The 12,596-nt window shown below is 41.9% G+C and overlaps 1 protein-coding gene across 6 annotated transcripts in view; it reads right to left on the bottom strand.

The window, feature by feature from the left end:
• olf186-M (Ki-ras-induced actin-interacting protein-IP3R-interacting domain olf186-M) overlaps positions 1-12,596 on the bottom strand; it is a 389,935-nt gene that overhangs the window by 168,607 nt on the left and 208,732 nt on the right. For all 6 annotated transcript variants that reach the window (XM_067136047.2, XM_067136049.2, XM_067136048.2 and 3 more), the window contains exon 2: positions 5,418-6,576. In XM_067136047.2, coding sequence (XP_066992148.2) covers positions 5,418-6,385 — 968 coding nt within the window. In that variant the 5' untranslated portion in view covers positions 6,386-6,576. The remainder of the gene's footprint in view (positions 1-5,417; positions 6,577-12,596) is intronic.

Raw genomic sequence — 12,596 nt, 5'->3', positions numbered from 1 at the left:
GCAAGCTCACAGCTGCGCACCGCTAACCACATGGTCAACTCGCCCAGTCGTACAGAGTGTAACAGCCTGCCTGATTATTGATGGAAAGTAGCTGGGAAGTTAGATAACTTTCTTCTTTAGCATGCCACTCCCCTGGTTTATAAATTTTCTGATACTACTGGTACGTAACACACTGGATCATCATAGCATTCGGGCTATTCATTCCCTACTCTGAGGCACTGATTGGAATGAACAGTGTGCATATTTAGCGGAATAATGGCAGATGAGTGTTCATGGCAATCTGCGGCCTGGTCATCCCAGCTCTGGAACTTTGGACTATTAGATTGGCACCGCAATCTAACCGCAGCACTATTCGTTAAAAGTGATAAAACGTGCGGCTTTCCATTTGATCGAGTATTTTATATGATAGCATTGCTTTTAATCGTTACATTCATACTTACGTTTTTGTAATGACCTATGTTGATTTCAGTTAGGAAAACCACAAAGTCAGTCTTACTGAGAATCCCGTAGGGAAGCACGGGTACATCAGCTAGTCTGTGTATAAAGTATGTACTGGTAAGACAGCAGCAACAGCATTCAGTGCTCACTGCTGCCATCTGGTCTTCATACTATGAACTTTCTTAGAAAAAAATGCTAGTCACTCTAATACATCGAAGGTTTCCGGCGACGCAGGATGGGAAATGTCTGGGATTACGAAGGTTGCAGCCATGGCCTTAATTAAGGTACAGTCCCAGCATTTCCTGGTGCGAAAATGGGGAAACTACGGAAAAGCATCTTAACGGCTGCCGACGGCGGGATTCGAACCCATCATCCCCCGAACGCAAGCGCATAGCTACGGGATACTACCCGCACGTCCAACTCACTCAGTCATTTTTGAAAATATGTATTTTTCTATCAGCTGAGGATTTTTAAAATCGTCATATTTAGTATAGGCTACCCGAGATGTACTGTAGCCCGCTGGTTTTCTGATTCAACATACTGTTGGTTAAGTTATTGCGTCAGTCGGCTCACTTACTGTCCACATATGATTGAAGTCTTGTGCAACGATGTGACATATGAACTGAGAGAATACTGAGCCGTTCTTCCCAATACAAAACAGGTACTTTTGAGTGGTCATGAGCATAACTCATAGCCATAGGGCATGCTAGAGTCGAGTTTAATTGTCAAATGTCAACTAAGTTATAATACTAAGATTCATACATACATACATACATACATACATACATACATACATTATCATTATAGATTGTTATGCCTTTCAGCGTTCAGTCTGCAAGCCTCTGAGAATTTACTAAACGTCGCCACAATCCTCGATTTGCAACTAGTGTTGTGGCCTCATTTAGTTCCATACCTCTTTAAATCGTTAGAAACCGAGTCTAACCATACTACTTGGTCTACCTCTACTTCTCTTACCCTCCATAGCAGAGTCCATTATTCTTTTAGGTAATCTATCCTCTTCCATTCGCCTCACATGACCCCACCACCGAAGCCGGTTTATGCGTACAGCTTCATCCATCGAGTTCATTCCTAAATTAGCCTTTATCTCCTCATTCCGAGTACCTCCTGCCATTGTTCCCACCTGTTTGTACCAGCAATCATTCTTGCTACTTTCATGTCTGTTACTTCCAACTTATGAATTAGATATCCTGAGTCCGCCCAGCTTTCGCTCCCGTAAAGCAAAGGTGGTCTGAAAACAGACCGATGTAAAGATAGTTTCGTCTGAGAGCTGACTTTCTTCTTACAGAATACTGTTGATCGCAACTGCGAGCTCACTGCATTAGCTTTACTACACCTTGATTCAATCTCACTTACTATATTACCATCCTGGGAGAACACACAACCTAAATACTTGAAATTATCGACCTGTTCTAGCTTGTATCACCAATCTGACATTCAATTCTGTTGAATTTCTTACCTACTGACATCAATTTAGTCTTCAAGAGGCTAATTTTCATACCATACTCATTGCACCTATTTTCAAATTCCAAGATATTAGACTGCAGGCTTTCGGCACAGTCTGCCATTAAAACCAAGTCGTCAGCATAGGCCAGACTGCTTACTAATTTTCCACCTAACTGAATCCCTCCCTGCCATGTAAACTACGAACTGCAAAGGTGAAAGGTTACAGCCTTGTCTAACCCCTGTAAGTACCCTGAACCAGAACTAATTTTACCATCAATACTCACTGAAGCCCAATTGTCAACATAAATGCCTTTGATTGATTCTAATAATCTACCTTTAATTCCATAGTCCCCCAGTACAGTGAACATCTTTTCCTTCGGTACCCTGTCGTATGCTTTCTCTAGATCTATGAAACAAACACAACTGCCTATTCCTCTCGTAGCATTTTTCAATTACCTGGCACATACTGAAAATCTGATCCTGACAGCCTCTCTGTGGTCTGAAACCACACTGGTTTTCATCCAACTTCCTTTCAACGATTGATCGCACCCTTCCTTCCAAGATGCCAGTGAATAATTTGCCTGGTATACTAATCAATGAGATACCTCGATAATTGTTGCAATCCTTCTTGTTCCCTTGCTTATAGATAGGTGCAATTACTGCTTTTGTCCAATCTGAAGGTACCTTACCAACACTCCATGCTAATTTTACTACTCTATGAAGCCATTTCATTCCTGCCTTCCCACTATACTTCAACATTTCAGGTCTAATTTCATCTATTCCTGCTGCCTTATGACAATGGAGTTTTCTTACCATCCTTTCCACTTCCTCAAGCATAATTTCACCAACATCATTTCCCTCCTCCCCATAAGCTTGGCTGTTTGCAACACCACCAGGATGATTTCCTTTTACATTGAGAAGATGTTCAAAATATTCCCTCCAGCTCTCCAGTGATTCCCTGGGATCTATTATGAGTTCACCTGAATTACTCAAAACACTGTTCATTTCCATTTTCCCTCCCTTCCTAAGATTCTTTATTACTGTCCAGAAAGGTTTCCCTGCTGCTTGACCTAGGCTTTCCAGGTTATTACCAAAATCTTCCCATGACTTCTTTTTGGATTCAACAACTATTTGTTTCGTTCTGTTTCTTTCATCTACGTACAAATCCCTATCTGCCTCGGCCCTTGTTTGGAGCCATTTCTGATAAGCCTTCTTTTTACGTTTACAGGCTGCTCTCACTTCATCATTCCACCAAGATGTTCGCCTTTTCCCATCTTTACACACAGTTGTTCCTAGGCATTCCCTTGCTGTTTCTACTACAGCATCCTTGTATGCCACCCACTCACTTTCTATATCCTGAATCTGCTTATTGTCTACTGTTCGAAACTTCTCACTAATCATATCCATGTACTTCTGTCTAATTTCCTCGTCCTGAAGATTTTCTACTCTTATTCGTTTGCAGACAGATTTCACTTTCTCTACCCTAGGCCTAGAGATTATTAGTTCACTACAGATCAGATAGTGGTCTGTATCATCGAAAAATCCGCGAAAAACTCGTACATTCCTAACAGATTTCCTGAATTCAAAGTCTGTTAAGATGTAGTCTATTATGGATCTGGTACCCCTAGCCTCCCATGTGTAGCGGTGAATAGCCTTATGCTTGAAGAATGTATTCGTAACAGCTAAACCCATACTAGCACAGAAGTCCAGCAAACGCTTCCCATTCCCATTAGCTTCCATATCTTCCCCACATTTACCAATCACTCTTTCGTATCCTTCAGTTCTATTCCCAACTCTCGCATTGAAATCGCCCATTAGCACTATTCTATCCTTGCTGTTGACCCTGACCACGATGTCACTCAATGCTTCATAAAACTTGTCAACTTCATCCTCATCTGCACCCTCACATGGTGAATACACGGACACAATTCTTGTCCTAATTCCTCCAACTGACAAATCTACCCACATCATTCGCTCATTTACATGCCTAACAGAAACTACGTTGCGTGCAATGGTATTCCTGATAAAGAGCCCTACCCCAGACTCGGCCCTTCCCTTTCTAACACCCGTCAAGTACACTTTATAATCTCCTTGCCTCACTGAGCCATGATTCACTGTCTCGCTGCAGCGGAAGCTCGGCTCCCAGTCAACATCCAGTGAGTGCGCCACTCAGCACTGTCCGCTGGGAGTAAGCTGAATCGTGTGCCGTGAGCTCGCCGTTCCTGTGAATCGATTCACTCGGACACTTGAATGAATCGATACACTGCTTCGAATCATGCGTTCAATAGCCAACACTACAGCGAGTTGCCATGTGTTCGTCTGACCAGCTCGCCCATCTACCCACTGCGCTGCACCGGCCGTCCCCACTTTAAGTGAAAGACCCTGTAGCTTCTGCAGCAATAATGCTCGTTGTAGAAATGCTGAAAGCACAAAGCGGGTTCTACACCAACTATACCTAACGAAGCGAGGATAAGGGTTTAAAATCACATATTCCATAATTTTCTTCCAACGCAAAGATAATTTTGCCTATGTTGATTACCATTATACAAACAACCACTTGTCTCATACAACTATAAGCGTATGTCAGTGTGCACTCAAATCTGCTGTTGAGGACAGTGCGAGTAGCGGGTAGGGTATGGAGTAGCGGCCTGCGTAGCCGAGCGCGCTATTTCAAATACACTATACGAACTTTAACGCTTTCTATAGGTCGCACGAGGGTCTGCCTGGCCGAGGCGGTAAAAGGTGTGCTCGGTTCACCCGGAAGGACGTGAGTTCGATTCCCCGTCAGGAAGTCGAAAAATTTAAGAAACGAGATTTCCACTTCGGGAGGTGCACATGGTCCTGAGGTTCATTCAGCCTACACCTAAAATTGAGTACTAGGTTAATTCCTGGGGGCAAAGGCGGCCGGGCGTAGGGCTAACCACCCCACTCCACCAAGTGCCCAGGTTACGGATAGTGGAACCCTTTACCTTCCACGCCCCCCCCCCCCTTCCCCAACGGCCTTCATGGCCTGTACGGAGATGACTTTGCCTTTGATTGCTTGTAGGTTGCACGAATTAATTTCCGAAACAAGTACTTTGGCCACTGTGTTATTCATGGCTCATTTAACGTGTGTGCAAAATTTACGCAAGACAGACGATTCCCCGGTACGCGACCTTCACTTGTCAGTCGTGTCATAAAATCGTCAAGTCTCAACCCTCACAAAACGTAGGAAAATGCCATATTTCGGTCACATCTTCCGAAATGACAAACACAGACTGATACAACTAATCATAGACAGTTACGTGGAAGGCGGCGGAGAACATTATCCTGGACGCAGAACCTCCGTCAGTAGTTCGACTCATACGGGAACACAAAATTAGAAGAAAAAACTTCATGATGCTCGCTGACCACTTGTGAGGAGGAGGAGAAGAAAACTGAAGGATGATTTAGTCTGTCGGTTCTAGTAAAATACGACAGATAGCAAGAGCATTGTCCCCATTTCTATATTACATATGGCAAAATGAATTTCTTACCTTTGTACTGGTGCTGGTAGAGAATCGACCCACTCCTGCACGGTGACAGGCGACTTGCGAGCAGATGATACTCCAGCCCCTGCCGTTACCGGGGATAAGTTCAACTGCAACTGTAACTTGTCTTTAGGCTCCTCCAGCACTATAGATGGCACTCCGCTACCCTGTCCTTCAGCTGTCCCGTCTTGCAGAACAAGCCTGTCGATATGGCCAGGCTGTTCCAACAAACCACTCACAACTGTCCTCACCAGTATCTCTTCGGCCGACTGATCCTGCAGCCTTACCTCACTGGTAACATCTGCCTGCTCTGGCATTAAGTCTTCAGGCACACCTTTCTGCTCACTCAAATTCTGTTCTCTGAGCTTAACCACATCGATAGGAGTCACTTGCTCTGATATTTGGTCCCCACGCACATTATTTTGCTCGCACGAAACCTCTTCTCCAAGTCTGATCAATTCGATAGGAGTCACTTGCTCTGATATTTGGTCTTCAGGCACATCATTTTGTTCGCACGAAACCTCTTCTCCAAGTTCGACCACATCGTTAGGAATCACTTGTTCTGATATTTGGTTTTCCGGAACACTTTCCTGCTTACCCGACAATGAAAGTTCTTGCAGCACAGTCCTTTGATCTTCAGACACACTCATCTTTTCTTTCACTCGTTCATCGTTCCCTCTTATTTCCTCAATTTCTTCATTCAGATGTCGGTGGAATATATTCTGTTCTCCTGCTCCTGGCTCCTCGAAGTGTAATACATTGTCCACCTGCACTATATTTTCAAAACCATTGGCGTTCACAGCCCCAACATAATTAGCTAATTGTTTTCGGATATCTAAACTTTGTTGGACAAGAGTTTCTTCATCTAACATTCCATTTTCCTCACTACACACTTGAGATCCAACATTCGATGTTGCACCGTCCAGTGTGTGTTGCTGATGGTCCATACTGGCTTGCTGTTCCTGCACCATCATCGTGTCTTCGTTGTGAGAGCTGAATAGGCGTTTAAGGCGAGGCGCGTACTGGCGCAAACGTCCGCCCAGCGAAGATCGCAGAGCAGTCCTTGAGCTTCCGCCATGATCCGGAGATAGCTCCTGCGGCCGGCGTAGGGACTTGATGAGCACCTGCACCCGCTGCTGGAACCACTGAGCAGGATCGGGTCCTCCTACAACAATAAAAACACTGAACAGTCCACAGGGTACAACCAACTCATCTCCATAAAAGTGAGCAACGAACTGCGCTCTGACCTCGCATACGAATATTTACAAACACATTACTCACAAACATTAGACCATACAAAGAAGTGAAACAAATTACGTCAGTGAAATTTAGGTTTGTGGAATTAAGTAAAGGGACAAAGGTTCTACCAAGCCATCCAAGGTCCAATATTTCAAACACACAAGCAGTATATTATATAAACGCAGGGATAAACCCGACCCGAATAACATATTCTAACTATACTTCTACTCACTCGGCTGATCAATAAAAATTATTACGCCAACTAAGCTATACAAGTAGGTAGTCGTTGGCATAAACATTACAACATGTTCATAATTTGGGCGCAGACAAGATACGAGGGTAGGTTTCAGCTGTACTGATTTGATAACGTTGGATCCTACCACAGGCGTAGACAACAGTGCCATCCAGCGGCTGGTGAACACACAACGTCTAGATAGAGCCAACCTAAAGACAATTAGAGCAAAACTGCAGATACTTATTGACTTGCCTACGTACTATGACAATCACGACAGTTTGAAAAATCAGAAATATGTTTTGATAACTACAGTTCCACTACCGGTATAAAATGAAGTTCACATCTTCACATCGGGTATGCCATCTACTGGCGCGCTCAAACGTACGCGCTCATACACACACGCACACACACACACACACACACACATGGTCTTTAAGGTCATTCTATGACATGGAAAGGCTTTTCAGTCAACCGAAATTATTATTTACGTAAAATACTAATGAAATGTAAGTTTCATTCAGAGAGATTCGAAACACGTACAATAAAACAATGCAATAAAACAAAATTAAACAAAAAGAAATGTATTCATTAGGAAAAAATCTGGAATTGCTGAGAAGGTAAAAGTTCGGAGCCATTCATCAAAAAATAATCTGTCTTCATTCACAAAAAAGAAAGAAACACATATACATTTGCCATGTTTTAAACTCCCGTAATGTGTTCATTCTTGAAAAGTGAATTCAACTTAAAAAATCATTAAATCAAGATACAGACCAATGATTACAGTGATGACGAAAATCGTTCGGCCTCAGCTACCGTCTTGCATTTGAGGCCATTTAGGCGCCCTGCGTGTCTATTTTGGCATTCTTTATTCATCTTGGACAGCCCTGACCAACACAGCGGCATGTCGCCCGCGATGCCCTTTTATGGCGCTCTTCATAATTTCCAAATTAAATTTTAATTAGACCACCTGTGTGGTGTAGTGGAGAGCGTGATTAGCTGCCACCCCCGGGGGCTCTGGTTCGATTCCCGACTCTGAGACGAAATTTGAAAAGTGGTACGAGGGCTGGAGCGGGGTCCACTCGGCCTCGGGAGGTCAAATGAGTAGAGGTGAGTTCGGTTCCCACCTCAGCCATCCTCGAAGTGGTTTTCCGTGGTTTCCCACTTCTCCAGGCAAATGCCGAGTTGGTACCTGACTTAAGGCCATGGCCGCTTCCTTCCCAGTTCCTTGCCCATCCCCTCCAATCTTCCCATCCCCGCACAGGGCCAATGTTCAGCATTGCATGTGAGGCGGCCTAGGTGGTGTACTGGTCCTCCTCCCCTGTTGTATCCCCCAACCCAAAGTCTCACGTTCCAGGACATTGACCTTGAGGCGGTAGAGGTGGGATCCCTCGCTGAGTCCAAGGGAAAAACTAACCCTGGAGAGTAAACAGAGAAAGAAAGAAAGAAAGAAAGAAAGAAAAGAAAAGAAAAAATAAATTTTAATTAATACAATGGAATCTCGATATCTCGAATCACCTCGGGAGCTAAATTTTATTTCGAGTTATCGAAATTTCGAGATATAGAGAATACCGTGTTTGAGCATGTATAGCACATATGTATCTTCGGGCTTATACTGACTACTAAATTTTTAACAGTATTTGAAGATAAACAAACTGTTTTTTACGGCTTCACTTTAATTGTAACCCTTATATTAGAAACTTTTTAGAAGATAGGATACAGTAGTGAAACGAGAAACATACCTCCGTTAACACCTTTGGAAAAATATCCGTTAGTCTGTTCTGTTTGTTACTGTTAACCTTTCCTCCCTTCACGTTGAAACTTCTCGTCAATACCACGCAGCCAAGATTCGTAAATGGAGCTTGTCATCCGCGACTTGGAAGGTTGATTTCGTACGTGACCGGTAATTAATTCACACCCGAGAAACAGCGAGGCTTCACTGATTTTCCGATCATTAGAACTTTTAGTTTTTCGGTTCCCGTCATATTAGCTCCCAGCATCACTATAAATCTTTCTTTACTTGGTAACTGTTCCTCACAAATCACAAAATTTGAGTTACAGAGGATCTTTTGCCGAGGTAGGAAATGTTTGCTTCGAGAAATCGAGAAATTCGTGTAACCGAATTTCGAGTAATAGAGAGAAAAAAAATAGACGTGAAGAATACGACAAACGGCCGGGAAATTTAAGTTACTTCGAGATACTAGAAATTCGAGTAATGGAGGTTCGAGATATCGAGGTTCAACATTATTTCATTTTCATGACTTTCGTGGCCCAACCCTTTCTTTTCCCGATACCTACATTCATCGAAAGATTGAACCGATTCCATTTTCCTTCCAATTAGTCTGATTTACAAAATAATTCTTCACGTCGCACCGACACAGGATATGGCGACGACAGGATAGGAAGGGCTAGGACTGGGAAATGAAGCGGCCGTATGAAAATTGGAAACCATAATTTTTGTGTGAAAACAGGATAGCTGACCAATTGTACTCGCTCTTAAAACAATATCACCACCTTTTCTGTCCGGCTACATGGCTAAATTGTTAGCGTCCTGGCCTTTGGTCACAGGGGCTCCGGGTTCGAATCCCTGCAAGGTCGGGAATTTTAACCATAATTGGTTAATTTCGCTAACATGGGGGCTGGATGTATGTGTCGTCTTAAACATAATTTCATCCTCATCACGACGCGCAGGTCGCCTACAAACGTGCAATCAAAAGACCTGCATATGGCGAGCCGAACTTGTTCTCGGACACTCCCGGCACTAAAAGCCATACGTCATTTCATTTCCTTACCATCTTTTTTTAAATTGTGAACCAATTCGAAGAAAAATCTGGAAGCCAATATGGCCGGCATATTTTATTCTAGAAGCCAATTTGATGATTATGATGCTTGTTGTTTAAAGGGGCCTAAAATCTAGGTCATCGGCCTCTAATGGTACGAAATGAGACGAAATGTAATGACAATGTAAAAGTCCAAAATCTTCCACTGACCAGAATTCAAAACGTGATGACGAAGAATTCTTGTGAGGTACCCAGTCTCCTCTTACGCTTGGTGTCTGTGATCTTCTATGTCTGTCTGTATAGATCTTCATTTCTCCTCTTCCTCCATGTACCATCATTTCTTTTTCTGGTTCTAAGATCTTTCGCAAGATTTTTCTTTTCTTTCTTGTCTAGCTCATCCATTCCCCCTTTCTTATTCAATATCAGACTTCTGAACTGTAAAGTCCCTCTGGCTTGTTAAACCGTGGTGTAGTGTCTGATCTTTACTCTGAGAGATATCGTTCTTTTATTGTAGGCTATCTATTCTGTAATTATTATTATTATTATTTTCTTTCTTTGATTTTGGCCATCTAAGGACTACGGAAAGTAACCCTGTGCATTCATCTTAATCCTTTTTTTCTTGACTTCCAAAAGTTCTTCATCCTATCACTTTGTTGTTTCCTCCTCTCTTGTGTCCAAAGGTTATTATTGCCTCTTTTCCTTCTCCTGGAAACCCTTGAAATTTTGCATTAATCTTCTGAAAGTTGTTCTGTCTTGTATTACATCGTCTGTTATTTCATTTCTGTCATATCTTTTTTTACTCCTTGGATCCACTGGTTGCCTTTCTTGCTCTTGTAAACATGGTTAAACGCTTGTTTTGTCAATCTAATTGTTATCCATCCTCATTATGTGACCAGGAAATTTAATTCTTCTCTTTCCGATCGTGTCTAACAGCCTTCCATTTTCTTCCTCCTATGTCTAAACTCCCCTTCCTTCGTTTTCAGTGGTCCCCAAATTTTCCTCAATACCGGTATTTTCCTTTCTTTTTCTCTAATTTTTCTATTTCACGAGTTTTCATAGAGAACATGCATTCTGTGGCATACCGACTCTCTAGTTTGATTACTGTGTTGTAGTGTTTGATTTTAGTTTTCCTTGAGAGGTTCTCCTTATTGTAGGTATCTTCAGTGAGTTGGTAAGCTAGTTCCAGTTTTCTTGCTCTTGATCTGTTTGCTTCCTTATTGAGCCCATTAACCTGAATTATTTCGCCTAGGTATTTAAATTAATTAACCTTGTTGATTTTCCCTTACTCTGTTTTTAGCGCTGTGGGTGAATCCCTAATATTTGATATGAATTTAGTATTCTCAAATGTTATCTGAAGTCCAACTGTTCCTGCTATTTCTTTCAGAAGGTTTGATTTGCTCTAAGGCAGTCTCTATACTTCCAGACAGGATTGCTATGTCATCAGCAAAGGCCAAACAGTTTACACCAACCCCTTTGTGCTTTGAACCTAATATAATTAATAGATTTTATTTTGAAAGTTAAATATTCTGCTCGGATTGAAATACAACGTAAATAATAATAATAATAATAATAATAATAATAATAATAATAATAATAATTTCGCTACTGAACATTTTAGAGGAATTTGGAGTTGACACATAGTCAATCAATATAATTTATTAGCCAAACTGACTGAAACAAAGTCCACAGTGAAATTTATGGGAGAGATCTGAGATTAATTTGAGATTAAAACCGGTGAAGACAGGGCTTTCGTCGATTCTTTTCAATATCGTCCTGGAAAAGGTAATAAGAGTATGGGAATAAATACTTAAAGAAAGGGGACTCATCTTGAGATTAATTAATTAGTTTTGAACTCTTATAGTAAGTCCTTTGTATATATTGAATTGTATTAAAGTAACTACTGTACTCAAATGTGTATGCGTTATTGATAGGTTTTATACCATTTCTTTGAGGGAGCCCAATTTTTTTTTCATGTAGGCGGGCCTGTAACATATTTGTTACGTCGCTGCTTCATGAGAGTTCTTACAATTTACACAGGTGATCGTCTCTTCAGCCGATGGTCCCTCGTGGTAGAGAGTTAAAGAATGCAAGTGGTAGGGTAGGTCAAACACCAGTTGACCCGCTGTACTGAGATTGAGGTTCAATTTCCACTCGACTACATCACGTGCTGTGTCATGTACGTGACGTAATCACAAGGTCATGCTAGACGGAACTTTACAAAGACCTCATTTACAAGAACAGATTTCTGTACATTCCTCAATTCCATTGGATTGCTCTAAAACGCTCCCTCCTGACTTGGACACCTCAGCTTTTAGGATATCCAATTTCATTTTCTTATTCAACGGAGCTGGAACGACACTTACATTAAAGGCATAATCAGAAAAGGGACAAAAAAGGTTCTGAAAATACATACAAAAAGGTGCAAAAATAGGTGTTATTGAAATCCATTTAGTAAGGTTTAAACCAGTTGTATGAACTTTCTTTATCACATTTACTGGGTTCTAAGAATTAATCAACGTGTTTTATTGGGTTACACACAATATTTCAAAGTTTTTGACAGTAAGTCTCTGGCACTTTGGGCTCAGTAGAACCTTATATAGCGAGAAACTCCGCTCGACATCTACAGAAACCAATCGAGAATATCTTGTCAGTACTCGTAAAGGGAACTCAGTCGAAGTCGCAAAGGTTTCCACATCCGGATGACTCTTCAATTTTAATTCGAATTTGTCTTTAGCAAATCTATCGGGGTTGTCCACTGTTCCCCCTCCATACATCCTTCTTAACCTTCGACATGATGTCGTGTTGTGAAGAATACGCTCTGGTCCGGACTGGTAAAACACTAACACGGCCAACAAGAGAGTACAGAGTAGATAGCTGGGGCCGTTAAATTCATGCCGGTACTAACTGAACTTTGTTTAAACTGTTGCAACATCA

This window comes from Anabrus simplex, chromosome 1 (genome assembly GCF_040414725.1).
Source record: "Anabrus simplex isolate iqAnaSimp1 chromosome 1, ASM4041472v1, whole genome shotgun sequence".
NCBI lineage: Eukaryota > Metazoa > Arthropoda > Insecta > Orthoptera > Tettigoniidae > Anabrus > Anabrus simplex.
Note: the sequence above shows the minus strand (reverse complement) of the source record. Positions and strands in the feature narration are given on the sequence as shown.